We start from the raw sequence: 16,584 nt of genomic DNA on the forward strand, positions 1-16,584 counted from the left end.
TTTAAAATAAAACGAAGAAAGATTTTAAAATAAAATAAAAAATAAATAAAAGAAATGATTTTAAAACAAATAAATGATTTTAAAATAAATAATTTTAAAAATAAATGCAAGATTTTACCAAAATCAAGAAAACCAACGATGTTTAATAAAATGAAGAAAGATTTCAAAATAAAACGAAGAAAGATTTTAAAATAAAATAAAAAATAAATAAAATAAATAATTTTATAACAAATAAATAATTTTAAAATAAATAAATAATTTTAAAACAAATAATTTTAAAAAGAAATACAAGATTTTACTAAAATCAAGGAAATCAATGATATTTAATAAAACGAAGAAAGATTTTAAAATAAAACGAAGAAAGATTTTAAAATAAAATAAAAAATAAATAAAAGAAACGATTTTAAAACAATAAATGATTTTTAAAATAAATAATTTTAAAAGAAATGAGAGATTTTACCAAAATCAAGAAAACAACGATGTTTAATAAAACGAAGAAAGATTTTAAAATAAAATAAAAAATAAATAAAATAAATAATTTTATATCAAATAAATAATTTTATAACAAATAAATAATTTTAAAATAAATAAATAATTTTAAAACAAATAATTTTAAAAAGAAATGCAAGATTTTACCAAAATCAAGAAAACCGACGATATTTAATAAAACGAAGAAAAAATTAAAAAAAATAATAAAATAAAATCAATACAATAAAGAATTTGATTTTTTTTTTTTTATAATTTAATATTTTTTTTGTGTCCCCCCCCCAGCAAGCCCTGGTGATCCGCGAGGGGGAGAAGATGCAGCTGAACGCGGAGGAGGTGGTGGTGGGCGACCTGGTGGAGGTCAAGGGGGGGGGACCGGGTGCCCCGCCGACCTGCGCATCATCTCGGCGCACGGCTGCAAGGTGGGGAGACCCCCCCCCAAAAAAAAAAATAAAATAAAATAAAAAAATATATAATTCAGCTTAAAACACGCCCCCCCCGCACCCCCCCAGGCAAAGCCCCGAGACTCAAGATTCACCCCAACCCCCCCACGACCCCAATAACCACCCAGAGACCCCCCCCAAGACCCCCAGAGACCCCCCCCAGGACTCTCATGACCCCCCCCAGGCCCCCCCCAGGACCCCCATAACCCCCCTTTCAGGACCCCATAACCCCCCAGTAACCCCCTCCAGCACCCCCATAGCCCCCCCCCCCAAGACCCCCAGAGACCCCCCCCAGGACCCCAATAACCCCCCATAACCCCCCTTAGACCCCCCCAGGACCCCCATAACCCCCCTTTGGGACCCCATAACTCCCCGTACACCCCCCCCAAGACCCTCCCAAGACCCCCAGGACCCCCCCTCACCTTTGTGCCCCCCCCCAGGTTGACAACTCCCTCGCTGACGGGCGAGTCGGAGCCCCAGAAACCCCCCAGAGACCCCCCCCAGGACCCCAATAACCCCCCCATAGCCCAGACCCCCCCAGGACCCCAATAACCCCCTTAGACCCCACCAAGACCCCCCAGGACCCCCCAGGGCCCCCATAACCCCCCATAACCCCCTTTCAGGACCCCATAACCCCCCAGTAACCTCTCCAGCACCCCCATAGAGCCCCCTAAGACCCCCAGAGACCCCCCCAGGACTCTCATGACCCCCCAAGGCCCCCCCCAGGACCCCTATAACCCCCCATAACCCCCCAGTAACCCCCTCCAGCGCCCCCATAACCCCCCATAGACCCCCTTAAGACCCCCATACTCCCTCCAAGACCCCCAGAGACCCCCCCACGACCCCAATAACCCCCAGTGACCCCCCCCAGGACCCTCATGACCCCCATAACCCCCCTTAGACCTCCCCAGGACCCCCATAACCCCCCTTCAGGACCCCATAACCCCCCTTCAGGACCCCATAACCTCCCGTACACCCCCTCCTTAACCCCTCCAAGACCCCCAGGACCCCCCAGTGACCCCTTGCCCCCCCCCAGGTTGACAACTCCTCCCTGATGGGCGAGTCAGAGCCCCAGAACCCCCCAGAGACCCCCCCCAGGACCCCAATAACCCCCCATAGCCCCCCCAAGACCCCCAGAGACCCCCCCAGGACCCCATAACCCCCCTTAGACCCCCCCAGGACCCCAATAACCCCCCAGTGACCCCCCAAGACCCCCCAGGACCCCCATAACCCCCCTTAGACCCCCCCAGGACCCCCATAACCCCCATAACCCCCCTCAGGACCCCCCCAAGACCCCCCCAGGACCCCCATAACCCCCCTAGACCTCCCAGGACCCCCATAACCCCCCTTCAGGACCCCATAACCCCCCTTCAGGACCCCATAACCTCCCATAGACCCCCCCCAAGACCCCCAGGACCCCCCAGTGACCCCTGCCCCCCCCCAGGTTGACAACTCCTCCTGACGGGCGAGTCAGAGCCCCAGAACCCCCAGAGACCCCCCCCAGGACCCCAATAACCCCCCATAGCCCCCCCCAAGACCCCCAGAGACCCCCCCAAGACCCCAATAACCCCCTTAGACCCCCCCAAGACCCCCAGAGACCCCCCCAGGACTCTCATGACCCCCCCAGGCCCCCCCAGGACCCCCCCAGGACCCCTATAACCTCCCATAACCCCCCTTCAGGACCCCATAACCCCCCAGAGACCCCCCCCAAGACCATCCCAGGACCCCATAGACCCCCCCAAGACCCCTCCCAGGACCCCCCCTCACCTTTGTGCCCCCCCCAGGTTGACAACTCCTCGCTGACGGGCGAGTCGGAGCCCCAGACCCCCCAGAGACCCCCCGAGGACCCCAATAACCCCCATAGCCCCCCCCCAAGACCCCCAGAGACCCCCCCAGGACACCAGTGACCCCCCCAAGACCCCCCCACGACCCCCATAACCCCCCTTAGACCTCCCCAGGACCCCCATAACCCCCTTCAGGACCCCATAACCCCCCTTTAGGACCCCATAACTCCCCGTACACCCCCCCCAAGACCCTCCCAAGACCCCCAGGACCCCCCCTCACCTTTGTGCCCCCCCCCAGGTTGACAACTCCTCTCTGACGGGCGAGTCGGAGCCCCAGACGCGCTCCCCCGACTGCACCCACGACAACCCCCTGGAGACCCGCAACATCACCTTCTTCTCCACCAACTGCGTCGAGGGTGAGACCCCCCCCCAAAAAAAAAAATAAAAATAAATTAAAAAAAATAAAACCCCATGGGGGGGCTCCCAGAACACTCCAGGAGGTCCCGAGACCTCTCTATGGGGGGGTTTGGGGGGGTCTGGGGGGTCTGGGGGGGGGGGAATGGGGGGGTTTGAGGGTCTTTGGGGGGTCTGGGGGGGCTTTGGGGGGAGTTTGGGGGCCTGGGAGTGTATGGGGGGTCTTTGGGTGGGTATGGGGTGGATACGAGGGTTTGGGGGGGGTCTTTGGGGTGCTATGGGGGCGTTGGGGGGGTTTGGGGGGGGTCTGGGGGGCTGTATGGGGGGGTTGAGGGTCTTTGGGGGTCTGGGGGGTTTGGGGTGGGGGGTTTTGGGGTGCTGGGTTAATTTTGGGGGGCTCTGGGAGATCTATGGGGTTATTTTGGGGGTCCCAGGCAAATTTTGGGGTCCCAGGAACATCTATGGGTCCCAAGACCCTATTTGGGGTTATTTTTGGGGTCCCAGGACACATTTTGGGGTCCCAAGACCCTCTTTGGGGTTATTTTTGGGGTCCCCAGGACAAATTTTGGGGTCCCAGGGGCATTTATGGGGTTATTTTGGTGCCCCAGGACTCCATCTGGGGCCATTTTGGGGTCCCAGGGCCCCCTTTGAAGACCCCCAAACCTCCTTAGGACCCCCTTCAAGACCCCCGACGCCCCCCAAACCCCCTTCCCACTCCCATTTCTCCCCTTTTTCACCCTATTTACCCCTTTTTCCACCCTAAACCCCCTCCAACGCCCCCCACTCACCCCAATTTTCCCCCTTTTCACCCAATTTCCCCCTTTTTCACCCCAAACCAGGCACGGCCGCGGGTGGTGATCGCCACGGGGGACCGGACGGTGATGGGGCCCCCCCCTCACCCCCATTTCCCCCTCCAATGACCCCCAATGACCCCCAAACCCCCTCCAATGCCCCCACTCACCCCAATTCCCCCCTTTTCACCCAATTTCCCCCTTTTTCACCCCAAACCAGGCACGGCCCGCGGGGTGGTGATCGCCACGGGGGACCGGACGGTGATGGGGTCTCCCCTCACCCCCATTTCCCCCTCCAATGACCCCCAATGACCCCCAAACCCCTTCCAATGCCCCCCGACTCACCCCAATTTCCCCCTTTTTCACCCAATTTCCCCCTTTTTCACCCCAAAACAGGCACGGCCCGCGGGGTGGTGATCGCCACGGGGGACCAGACGGTGATGGGGCCCCCTCACCCCCATTTCCCCCTCCAATGACCCCCAATGACCCCAAACCCCCTCCAATGCCCCCCACTCACCCCAATTTCCCCCCTTTTCACCCAATTTCCCCCTTTTTCACCCCAAACCAGGCACGGCCCGCGGGGTGGTGATCGCCACGGGGGACCGGACGGTGATGGGGCGCATCGCCACGCGGCCTCGGGGGCTGGAGGTGGGCAAGACGCCGATCGCGGTGGAGATCGAGCACTTCATCCAGCTCATCACCGGCGTCGCCGTCTTCCTCGGCATCTCCTTCTTCATCCTCTCCCTCATCCTGGGCTACACCTGGCTGGAGGCCGTCATCTTCCTCATCGGCATCATCGTGGCCAACGTGCCCGAGGGGCTGCTGGCCACCGTCACCGTGAGTATTGGGGGAATATCATGGCTTTTGGGGGGGTTTGGGGAGGATATCAGGGAGTTTTGGGGGGTTTTAGGGGGATTTGGGGGGATATGAGGAGGTTTGGGGGGGTTATGTGGCTAGAGACCATCACCTTCCTCATCGGCATCATCATGGCCAACGTGCCCAAGGGGCTGTTGGCCATCGTCACCTTGAGTATTGGGGTGTTATATGGGGGTTTGGGGGGCTTTGAGGGGATTTTGGGGTGTTATCAGGGGATATCAGGGGGTTTTGGCGTGATTTGGGGGGATATCAGGGGTTTTTGGGGGGTTACGTGGCTAGAGACCATCATCTTCCTCATCGGCATCATCATGGCCAACGTGCCCGAGGGGCTGCTGGCCACCGTCACCGTGAGTATTGGGAGGTTTGGGGGGAGTTTAGGGGGTTTTGGGGTGATTTGGGGGGATATCAGGGGGTTTGGGGGGAGTTTGGGGGGATATTGGGGGGTTACGTGGCTGGAGGCCATCATCTTCCTCATCGGCATCATCGTGGCCAACGTGCCTGAGGACAATTAAAAAATGTGCCCCCCCAATTAAGAAATCGCCCCCCCAAAATAAAAAATCTGCGTTCCCGAATAAAAAACTGCGCTCCCAAATTAAAAATCTGTGCCCCCAAATTAAAATTGCCCCTCCCAATTAAGAAATCGCCCCCCCAAATTAAAAATCTGTGCTCCCAACTAATAAATGGGTGCTGCCAACTGATAAATCTGTGCTTCCAAATTAAAAATAGCCCCCCCAAATTAAAAATAGCCCCCCCAATTAAGAAATTGCCCCCGCAATTAAGAAATCGCCCCCCAAATAAAAAATCTGTGCTCCCAACTAATAAATCTGTGCCTCCAACTAAAAAATCAGTGGTCCCAAATTAAAAATAGCCCCCCCAAATTAAAAAATCGATCCCAAAAATTAAAAATTGACCCCCCCAATTAAGAAATTGCCCCCCCAAATAAAAAATCTGTGCTCCCAACTAATAAATCTGTGCTGCCAACTGATAAATCTGTGCCCCCAACTAAAAAATCAGTGCTCCCAAATAAAAAATAGCCCCCCAAAATTAAAAAATCGATCCCCAAAATTAAAAATTGACCCCCCCCAATTAAAATTGCCCCCCCAGGTGTGCCTGACGCTGACGGCCAAGCGCATGGCGCGCAAGAACTGCCTGGTGAAGAACCTGGAGGCGGTGGAGACGCTGGGCTCCACCTCCCTATTAAGAAATACCCCCCCCAAATTAAAAATAGCCCCCCCAAATTAAAAAATCGACCCCCAAAATTAAAAATTGCCCCCCAAATTAAAAATAGTCCCCCCAACTAATAAATCTGTGCTCCCAACTGATAAATCTGTGCTGCCAACTAATAAATCTGTGCCTCCAACTAAAAAATCAGTGCTCCCAAATTAAAAATAGCCCCCCCAAATTAAAAAATCGACTCCCAAAATTAAAAATAGTCCCCCCAAAATTAAAAATAGCCCCCCCAATTAAGAAATCGCCCCCCAAATAAAAAATCTGTGCTCCCAACTGATAAATCTGTGCTGCCAACTAATAAATCTGTGCCCCCAAATAAAAAATAGCCCCCCAAAATTAAAAAATCGATCCCAAAAATTAAAAATTTACCCCCCCAAATTAAAAAATAGCCCCCCCCATTAATAAATTGTCCCCCCAAATTAAAAATCTGTGCTCCCATCTGATAAATCTGTGCTGCCAACTGATAAATCTGTGCCTCCAACTAAAAAATCAGTGCTCCCAAATAAAAAATAGCCCCCCAAAATTAAAAAATCGATCCCAAAAATTAAAAATTTACCCCCCCAAATTAAAAAATAGCCCCCCCCATTAATAAATTGTCCCCCCAAATTAAAAATCTGTGCTCCCATCTGATAAATCTGTGCTGCCAACTGATAAATCTGTGCCTCCAACTAAAAAATCAGTGCTCCCAAATAAAAAATAGCCCCCCAAAATTAAAAAATCGATCCCAAAAATTAAAAATTGACCCCCCCAAATTAAAAACTGCCCCCCCCCCAATTAAAATTGCCCCCCCAGGTGTGCCTGACGCTGACGGCCAAGCGCATGGCGCGCAAGAACTGCCTGGTGAAGAACCTGGAGGCGGTGGAGACGCTGGGCTCCACCTCCCTATTAAGAAATACCCCCCCCAAATTAAAAACAGCCCCCCCCCAAATTAAAAAATCGACCCCCAAAATTAAAAATTGCCCCCCAAATTAAAAATAGCCCCCCCAAATAAGAAATCATCCCCCCAACTAATAAATCTGTGCTCCCAACTGATAAATCTGTGCTGCCAACTAATAAATCTGTGCCTCCAACTAAAAAATCAGTGCTCCCAAATTAAAAATAGCCCCCCCAAATTAAAAAATCGACTCCCAAAATTAAAAATAGTCCCCCCAAAATTAAAAATAGCCCCCCCAATTAAGAAATCGCCCCCCAAATAAAAAATCTGTGCTCCCAACTAATAAATCTGTGCTGCCAACTGATAAATCTGTGCCTCCAACTAAAAAATCTGTGCTCCCAAATAAAAAATAGCCCCCCAAAATTAAAAAATCGATCCCAAAAATTAAAAATTGACCCCCCCAAATTAAAAACTGCCCCCCCCAAATTAAAACTTGCCCCCCCAGGTGTGCCTGACGCTGACGGCCAAGCGCATGGCGCGCAAGAACTGCCTGGTGAAGAACCTGGAGGCGGTGGAGACGCTGGGCTCCACCTCCACCATCTGCTCCGACAAGACCGGGACCCTCACCCAGAACCGCATGACGGTGGCCCACATGTGGTTCGACAACCAGATCCACGAGGCCGACACCACCGAGGACCAGTCGGGTATTTGGGGGAGTTTGGGGCGATTTGGGGATTTTGGGGGATTTAGGGGATTTGGGGGGATTTGGGGATTTTGGGGGATTTGGGGTATTTTGGTTATTTTGGGGGATTTGGGGGATTTTCACATTTTTAGGGTATTTTGGTATATTTGGGGGATTTTCACGTATTTAGGGTATTTGGGGTATTTAGGGGATTTAAGGTATTTAGGGGATTTGGGGCATTTTGGGGTATTTAGGGTATTTAGAGGATTTAAGACATTTAAGATATTTAAGAGATTTGGGGGATTTGGGGTATTTTGGGGTATATGAGGGATTTGGGGTATTTGGGGGATTTAAGATATTTGGGGGATTTGGGGGCATTTAGGGAATTTTGGGTATTTTGGGGGATTTGGGGTATTTAGGGGATTTGGAGTGTTTTGGGGTATTTTGGCATATTTAGGGTATTTAGGGAATTCAGGTGATTTGGGGTATTTTGGGATATTTGGGGAGTTGGGGGCTGTAGTGGGTCAGGGGGGATCCAGATCCACGAGGCCGACACCACCGAGGACCAGTCGGGTATTTGGGGGAGTTTGGGGCGATTTGGGGATTTTGGGGGATTTGGGGGATTTTGGGGATTTTGGGGGATTTGGGGATTTTGGGGGATTTGGGGTATTTTGGGGGATTTGGGGGATTTGGGGTATTTTCACATATTTAGGGTATTTTGGCATATTTGGGAGATTTAGGGGATTTAAGGTATTTAGGGTTATTTAGGGTATTTGGGGTATTTAGGGGATTGGGGGGAGTTTGGGGATTTTGGGGGGTTTTGGGGATTTGGGGGGATTTTGGGGTATTTAGAGGATTTGAGGGATTTGGGGTATTTTGGGGTATTAGGGGGATTTAGGACATTTAGGGTATTTAGGGGGAGTTGGGAGATTTGGGGGGATTTGGGGTATTTGGGGTATTTGGGGTATTTGGGGGTATTTGGCATATTTAGGGGATTTAAGCTATTTAGGGGATTTGGGGGTATTTGGGGAGTTGAGTGGGGGTCAGGGGATACCCGGGTCCACGAGGCCGACACCACCGAGGACCAGTCGGGTATTTGGGGGAGTTTGGGGCGATTTGGGGATTTTGGGGGATTTGGGGGGATTTAGGGGATTTGGGGGATTTTGGGGGATTTGGGGTATTTTCACATATTTAGGGTATTTTGGTATATTTGGGAGATTTTCACGTATTGAGGGTATTTGGGGGGATTTGGGGTATTTGGGGTATTTAGGGGATTTAAGGTATTTAGGGGATTTGGGGCATTTTGGGGTATTTAGGGTATTTAGAGGATTTAAGATATTTAAGGGATTTGGGGTATTTTGGGGTATGTGAGGGATTTGGGGTATTTGGGGGATTTAAGATATTTAGGGGATTTGGGGGCATTTAGGGAATTTGGGGTATTTTGGGGGAATATGGGGTTATTTGGGATATTTGGGGTATATAGGGGATTTGGGGGGAATATGGGTGTTTGGGGGATTTTGGGGTATTTGGGGTCTGGGGGCTATTGGGGATTTGTGCGTTTTGGGATCCCTGGGGGCTCTTTAGGGTCTGGTTTTGGGTGGTTTTGGGGCTATTTGTGTTCCGTTTTTTGCTTCTTTTTGGGGCTCTTTGGGTTCAATTTTTTGGGAGGCACATTTTGGGCTATTTTGGGGTCTTTGGGGTATTTGGGGTCTGGGGGCTATAGGGGTTTTGTGCGTTTTGGGGTCCTTGGGGGCTATTTTGGATGTGGTTTTGGGGCTATTTGTGTTCCGTTTTTTGCTTCTTTTTGGGGCTATTTGGGTTCAGTTTTTTGGGAGGCACATTTTGGGCTATTTTGGGGTCTTTGGGGTATTTGGGGTCTGGGGGCTATTGGGGTTTTGGAGGCTTTTGAGAGGTTTGGGGGGCTTTTGGGTGGTTTGGGGGCTATTTGGGTCCCGTTTTTTGCTTCTTTTTGGGGCTCTTTGGGTTCAGTTTTTTGGGAGGCACATTTTGGGGTATTTTGGGGTCTTTGGGGTATTTGGGGTCTGGGGGCTATTGAGTTTTTGGAGGCTTTTGAGGAGTTTTGGGGACTTTGGGGTGGTTTGGGGGTTATTTGGGTCCTGTTTTTTGCTTCTTTTTGGGGCTCTTTGGGTTCAGTTTTTTGGGAGGCACATATTGGGCTATTTTGGGGTCTTTGGGGTATTTGGGGCCTGGGGGCTATAGGGGATTTATGGGTTTTGGGGTCCTTGGGGGCTATTTTGGATGTGGTTTTGGGGCTATTTGTGTTCCGTTTTTTGCTTCTTTTTGGGGCTATTTGGGTTCAGTTTTTTGGGAGGCACATTTTGGGCTATTTTGGGGTCTTTGGGGTATTTGGGGTCTGGGGGCTATAGGGGATTTGTGGGTTTTGGGATCCCTGGGGGCTCTTTAGGGCCTGGTTTTGGGTGGTTTTGGGGCTATTTGGGTCCTGTTTTTTGCTTCTTTTTGGGGCTATTTGGGTTCAGTTTTTTGGGAGGCACATTTTGGGCTATTTTGGGGTCTTTGGGGTATTTGGGGTCTGGGGGCTATTGGGGTTTTGGAGGCTTTTGAGGAGTTTTGGGGACTTTGGGGTGGTTTGGGGGTTATTTGGGTCCTGTTTTTTGCTTCTTTTTGGGGCTATTTGGGTTCAGTTTTTTGGGAGGCACATTTTGGGCTATTTTGGGGTCTTTGGGGTATTTGGGGCCTGGGGGCTATAGGGGATTTATGGGTTTTGGGGTCCCTGGGGGATATTTTGGATGTGGTTTTGGGGCTATTTGGGTCCCGTTTTTTGCTTCTTTTTGGGGCTATTTGGGTTCAGTTTTTTGGGAGGCACATTTTGGGCTATTTTGGGGTATTTTGGGTATTTGGGGTCTGGGGGCTATTGGGGTTTTTTGCCCCCCCAGGCACGGCGTTCGACAAGAGCTCGGCCACCTGGGTGGCGCTGGCGCACATCGCCGGGCTCTGCAACCGCGCCGTCTTCAAGGGGGGGCAGGAAAATGTCCCCATCCTCAAGGTTTGGGGTTTTTGGGGTCCCCCCAAGGGTTTTGGGGTCCCCCCGGGGGGTTTGGGGTCCCCGGGGGTCCCAAAGACAACGGGAGGGTGTTTTGGGGAGGGTCTCTTGAGACCCCATAGAGCAAGGGAAAGGTTTTGGGGTCCCTTGGGTCATAGGAAGGATTTTGGGGTCTCATAGGGTACAGGAAGGGTTTTGGGGTCCCTCCAGGGGTTTTGGGGTCCCTGGGAGGGGTTTGGGGTCCCTCCAGGGGGGTTTTGGGGTCCAACCGGGGGAGTTTGGGGTCCCTCCGGGGGGGGGATTTTAGAGTTCCTGGGGGGTTTTGGGGTCCTCCAAGGGGGTTTTGGGGTCCAACCGGGGGAGTTTGGGGTCGTTCGGGGGGTTTTGGGGTCCCCCGGAGACCCCAAGACAACAGGAAGGGTTTTGGGGTCCCCCCGGGGGGGGTTTAGGGTCCTCCAAGGGGGTTTTGGGGTCCCTCCAGGGGGGTTTTGGGGTCACTGGGGGGGTTTTGGGGTCCTCCAAGGGGGTTTCGGGGTCCTTCGGGGGGTTTTGGGGTCCCCCGGAGACCCCAAGACAACAGGAAGGGTTTTGGGGTCCCATAGGGGTGCAGGAAGGGTTTTGGGGTCCCCATCATTCAAGGGAAGGGTTTTGGGGTCCTCCAGGAGACCCCAAAAGAATGGGAAGGGTTTTGGGGTCCCTTAGGTCAAGGGAAAGGTTTTGGGGTCCCTTGGGTCATAGGAAGGGTTTTGGGGTCCCATAGAGGGGCAGGATAATTTTTGGGGTCCCATAGGGTGAAGGAGAGGTTTTGGGGTCCCCCAGGAGACCCCAAGACAATGGGAAGGGTTTTGGGGTCCCTTAGATCAAGGGAAAGGTTTTGGGGTCCTATAGGGTGCAGGAAGGGTTTTGGGGTCCCCCAGGAGACCCCAAGACAATGGGAAGGGTTTTGGGGTCCCCATTGATCAAGGGAAGAATTTTGGGGTCCCATAGGGTGAAGGAGGGGTTTTGGGGTCCCCCGGAAGACCCTAAAAGAATGGGAATGGTTTTGGGGTCCCCTAGATCAAGGGAAAGTTTTTGGGGTCCCATGGGTCATAGGAAGGGTTTTGGGGTCCCTTGGGTCATAGAACGAGTTTCGGGGTCCCATAGGGTGCAGGAAGGGTTTTGGGGTCCCATGGGGCATTTAAAGGGTTTTGGGGTCCCATTGGGGGTGCAGAATAATTTTTGGGGTCCCAAAGGGCATAGAAAGACTTTTGGGGTCCCACGACCCCATAACCCCAATAGATCCATACCAGAACCCGGTGTGTGTGTGTGTGGGGGGGGGGTTCCCCATCCTTTTGGGGTGCCCCCCCCTGACCCCGTCCCCCCAAATTTTGGGGTCCCCCAGCGGGACGTGGCCGGGGACGCCTCGGAGTCGGCGCTGCTGAAGTGCATCGAGCTCTCCTCCGGCTCCGTCAAGGGCATGCGGGAACGCAACAAGAAGGTGGCCGAGATCCCCTTCAACTCCACCAACAAGTACCAGGTGCCAGAAACCCCAAAAAAACAGCCGGGACCCTAAAAAACCCCAAATCCCATGGGGGAACCCTAAAAATCCCCAAAGCTGTGGGGTTATTCCCCAAAATCCTACACGTTGCATTGTTATCCCCAAAATCCCATAACTTGCGTGGTTATCCCCAAAACCCTAAAAGCTGTGGGGGAACCCTAAAAATCCCAAATCCCATGGGGGAACCCTAAAAATCCCAAATCCTATGGGGGAACCCCCGGAAATCCCAAAAGTGATGTGGTTATCCCAAAAACCCTAAAAGTTGCGTGGATTTCCCCCAAATCCTATAACCTGCATGGTTATCCCAAAAACCCTAAAAGCTTTGGGGGAACCCTAAAAAATCCTAAAAGCCATAGGGGAGCCCCAAAAACCCTAAAAGCCATGGGGGAGCCCCCAAAAAACCCTAAAAGCTGTGGGGGAGCCCCCAAAATCCCCAAACCTGAGCGCAACAAGAAGGTGGCCGAGATCCCCTTCAACTCCACCAACAAGTACCAGGTGCCAGAAACCCCAAAAACCCAGCCGGGACCCTAAAAAATCCCAAATCCCATGGGGGAGTTCCTGGGAATCCCAAAAGTTGCCTGGTTATCCCCAAAATCCCAAAAGTTGTGTGGTTATCCCAAAAACCCTAAAAGTTTCATCATTATCCCAAAAATCCCATAACCTGCATGGTTATCCCAAAAACCCTAAAAGTTGTGGGGGAACCCTAAAAATCCCAAATCCTATGGGGGAGTTCCTGGGAATCCCAAAAGTTGCGTGGTTATCCCAGAAACCCTAAAAGTTGCGTGGTTATCCCCCAAATCCTATAAACTGCATGGTTATCCCAAAAACCCTAAAAGCTGTGGGGGAACCCTAAAAAATCCCAAATCCTATGGGGAAACCCTAAAAATCCCCAAAACTATGGGGGAAGCCCAAGCAATCCCAAAACTTGCATGGTTAACCCTAAAAGTTGTGTGGTTATCCCCCAAATCCCATAACCTGCATGGTTATCCCAAAAACCCTAAAAGCTTTGGGGGAACCCTAAAAAATCCTAAAAGCCATAGGGGAGCCCCCAAAAAACCCTAAAAGCTGTGGGGGAGGACCCAAAATCCCCAAACCTGAGCACAACAAGAAGGTGGCCGAGATCCCCTTCAACTCCACCAACAAGTACCAGGTGCCAGAAACCCCAAAAAATGACGCGGGACCCTAAAAAACCCCAAATCCTATGGGGGAGTTCCCGGGAATCCCAAAAGTTGCGTGGTTATCCCAAAAACCCTAAAAGTTTCATCATTATCCCAAAAATCCCATAACCTGCATGGTTATCCCCAAAACCCTAAAACCCACGGGGAACCCCCAAAAACCCCAAATTTTTATTTTCCAACCCCAAAATTTTTTTGGGCCCCCCCTCAATTTTTTTAGGACCCCCCCAATTTTTTGGGACCCCCCCCAATTCCTTCCCATCCATTTTTTCCCCTTTTTCCCCATTTTTTTTGCCTCTTTCTCCCCCAAATTTTTTTCTACCCCCCAATATTTTTTTTTTGTGCCCCCCCCTGAATTTTTTTGTCCCCCCCCCCCAAAAAAATTATTTTCTCCCCATTTCTCTTCCAATTTCCTCCCATTTTTTCCCCTTTTTCCTCTTTTTTTTACCTCTTTCTCCCCCAATTTTTTTTCTACCCCCCCCAAATTTTTTTGAGGACCCCCCCCAATTTTTTTTTGTGCCCCCCCCTGATTTTTTTGTGCCCCCCCCAATATTTTTACCCCCCAATTTCCCCTCCTAATTCCTTTCCATCCATTTTTTCCCCTTTTTCCTCGTTTTTTTTTTGCAATTTTCCCCATTTTTTTTGCCTCTTTCTCCCCCAAATTTTTTTCTACCCCCCCCAAAGTTTTTTGGGGACCCCCCCCAATATTTTTTTGTGCCCCCCCCCAAAAAAAAATTATTTTCTCCCCATTTCTCTTCCAATTTCCCCCCATTTTTTCCCCTTTTTCCTCGTTTTTTTTGCAATTTTCCCCATTTTTTTTGCCTCTTTCTCCCCCCAATTTTTTTTTGTGCCCCCCCCTAAATTTTTTTGTGCCCCCCCCCCCAGTTATCCATCCACGAGACCGAGGACCCCTCGGACAACCGCTCCCTGCTGGTGATGAAGGGACCCCCAAATCCCCCTCCCCATTTATTTTCCAACCCCCTAATATTTTTGGGACCCCCCCCAATTTTATAATGACCCCCCAATATTTTTTGGGACCCCCCCAATATTTTTTAATGCCCCCCCCCCAATTTTTTTACCCCCCCAATTCCTTCCCGTCCATTTTTTTCCCCTCTCCCCTCGTTTTTTTGCCTCCTTCTTCCCCAATTTTTTTGGGACCCCCCCCAAATTTTTTTTAGGACCCCCCCCCAATTTTTTTTGACCCCCCCCAATATTTTTTGGTGTCCCCCCCCCCCCCAAATATTTTCCTTCTTTCTCATTTCCCTTCCATTTTCCACCCCAAATTCTTCCTCCTCTCCCCATTTTTTTTTACCTCCTTCTCCCCCAATTTTTTTGTGACCCCCCCCAAATTTTTTTGGGACCCCTCCCTAATATTTTGGGTGACCCCCCCCAATAATTTTCCTCCCCCCAATTCCTTCCCATCCATTTTTTTCCCCTCTCCCCTCATCTTTTTGCCTCTTTCTTCCCCAATTTTTTTTGTTTCTCCCCCAAATTTTTTTCTACCCCCCCCAAATTTTTTGGGGGACCCCCCCCTAAATTTTTTTGTGCCCCCCCCCCCAGTTATCCATCCACGAGACCGAGGACCCCTCGGACAACCGCTACCTGCTGGTGATGAAGGGAGCCCCCGAGCGCATCCTGGACCGCTGCTCCACCATCCTGCTGCAGGGCAAGGAGCAGCCCCTGGACGAGGAGATGAAGGAGGCCTTCCAAAACGCGTACCTCGAGCTGGGGGGGCTCGGGGAGAGAGTGCTGGGTACGGGGGGGTCCGGGGGGGGGTCTTGAGGGGTCCTGGGGGGGGTCTGGGGGGGGTTTGGGGGAGATTTGGGGGGGTTATGGGGGGCTTTGGGGGAGGTTCAGGGGATGTAAGGGGTTAAATATGGGGATAGAGGGGTCCTGGGGGGGTTTTGGGGGGTGAATGGGGGCTAAGTGTGGTCCTGGGGGGGTCCTGGGGGGGTCCTGAGGGGTCCTGGGGGGTTTGGTAAGGGTCCTGGGGGGCTTTGGGGGGGATATGGGGGATGGATGGGGGCTCAATATGGGGATGGAGAGGTCCTGGGGGGGTTTGGGGGGCTAAATGGGGGCTAAGTGTGGTCCTGGGGGGGTCCTGGGGGGGTCCTGAGGGGTCCTGGGGGGTTTGGTAAGGGTCCTGGGGGGCTTTGGGGGGGATATGGGGGATGGATGGGGGCTCAATATGGGGATGGAGAGGTCCTGGGGGGGTCCTGGGGGGGTTTGGGGGGATGGATGGGGGCTAAGTGTGGTCCTGGGGGGGTCCTGGGGGGGTCCTGGGGGTATTTGGGGGGTCCTGGGGGGCTTTGGGGGAGATCTGGGGGGGTTTGGGGGGATGTAGGGGGGTGAAGGGTTGATGAAGGAGGCCTTCCAAAACGCGTACCTCGAGCTGGGGGGGCTCGGGGAGAGAGTGCTGGGTACGGGGGGGTCCTGGGAGGGGTCCTGAGGGGTCCTGGGGGGGGTCTGGGGGGGGTTTGGGAGGGATATGGGGGGCTTTGGGGGGGATTTGGGGGGATACAGGGGCTAGATGTGGTGATGGAGAGGTCCTGGGGGGGTCCTGGGGGGGTTTTGGGGGGTGAATGGGGGCTAAGTGTGGTCCTGGGGGGGTCCTGGGGGGGTCCTGGGGGTATTTGGGGGGTCCTGGGGGGGTCCTGGGGGGTTTCGGGGGGGATGTAGGGGGGTGAAGGGTTGATGAAGGAGGCCTTCCAAAACGCGTACCTCGAGCTGGGGGGGCTCGGAGAGAGAGTGCTGGGTACGGGGGGGTCCTGGGGGGGGTCCTGAGGGGTCCTGGGGGGGGTCTGGTGGGGGTTTGGGGGAGATTTGGGGGGCTTTGGGGGGCTTTGGGGGATGGATGGGGGCTCAATATGGGGATGGAGAGGTTCTGGGGGGGTCCTGGGGGGGTTTTGGGGGGTGAATGGGGGCTAAGTGTGGTCCTGGGGGGGTCCTGGGGGGGTCTTGTGGGGTTTGGGGGGGATTTGGGGGGGATATGGGGGAGATATGGGGGGCTTTGGGGGAGGTTCAAGGGATGTAAGGGGTTAAATATGGGGATAGAGGGGTCCTGGGGGGGCTTGGGGGGGTGAATGGGGGCTAAGTGTGGTCCTGGGGGGGTCTGGGGTCTCCAAAGGGGGATTTGGGGTCACTAAAGAGGGATTTGGGGTCACTAAATGGGGTTTTGGGGTCTCCAAAATGGGGTTTAGGGTCACTAAAAGTGGATTTGGGGTCACCGAATGGGGTGTCTAGGGGCAATATGAAGGGGTCTGGGGTCTC

General features: G+C 52.3%; 1 protein-coding gene across 1 annotated transcript in view; it reads left to right on the forward strand.

The window, feature by feature from the left end:
- Positions 1 to 16,584, forward strand: part of LOC311429273 (sodium/potassium-transporting ATPase subunit alpha-3-like) — a 44,967-nt gene that overhangs the window by 10,734 nt on the left and 17,649 nt on the right. Inside the window, 8 exon segments of the mRNA XM_084540367.1 lie at positions 772 to 852; positions 855 to 908; positions 3,012 to 3,129; positions 4,487 to 4,755; positions 7,404 to 7,602; positions 10,496 to 10,605; positions 11,984 to 12,118; positions 14,875 to 15,067. Coding sequence (XP_084396493.1) covers positions 772 to 852; positions 855 to 908; positions 3,012 to 3,129; positions 4,487 to 4,755; positions 7,404 to 7,602; positions 10,496 to 10,605; positions 11,984 to 12,118; positions 14,875 to 15,067 — 1,159 coding nt within the window.

The sequence above is a fragment of the Aythya ferina genome (assembly GCF_964211825.1).
Source record: "Aythya ferina genome assembly, contig: HAP1_SCAFFOLD_501, whole genome shotgun sequence".
In the NCBI taxonomy this organism is placed as follows: domain Eukaryota; kingdom Metazoa; phylum Chordata; class Aves; order Anseriformes; family Anatidae; genus Aythya; species Aythya ferina.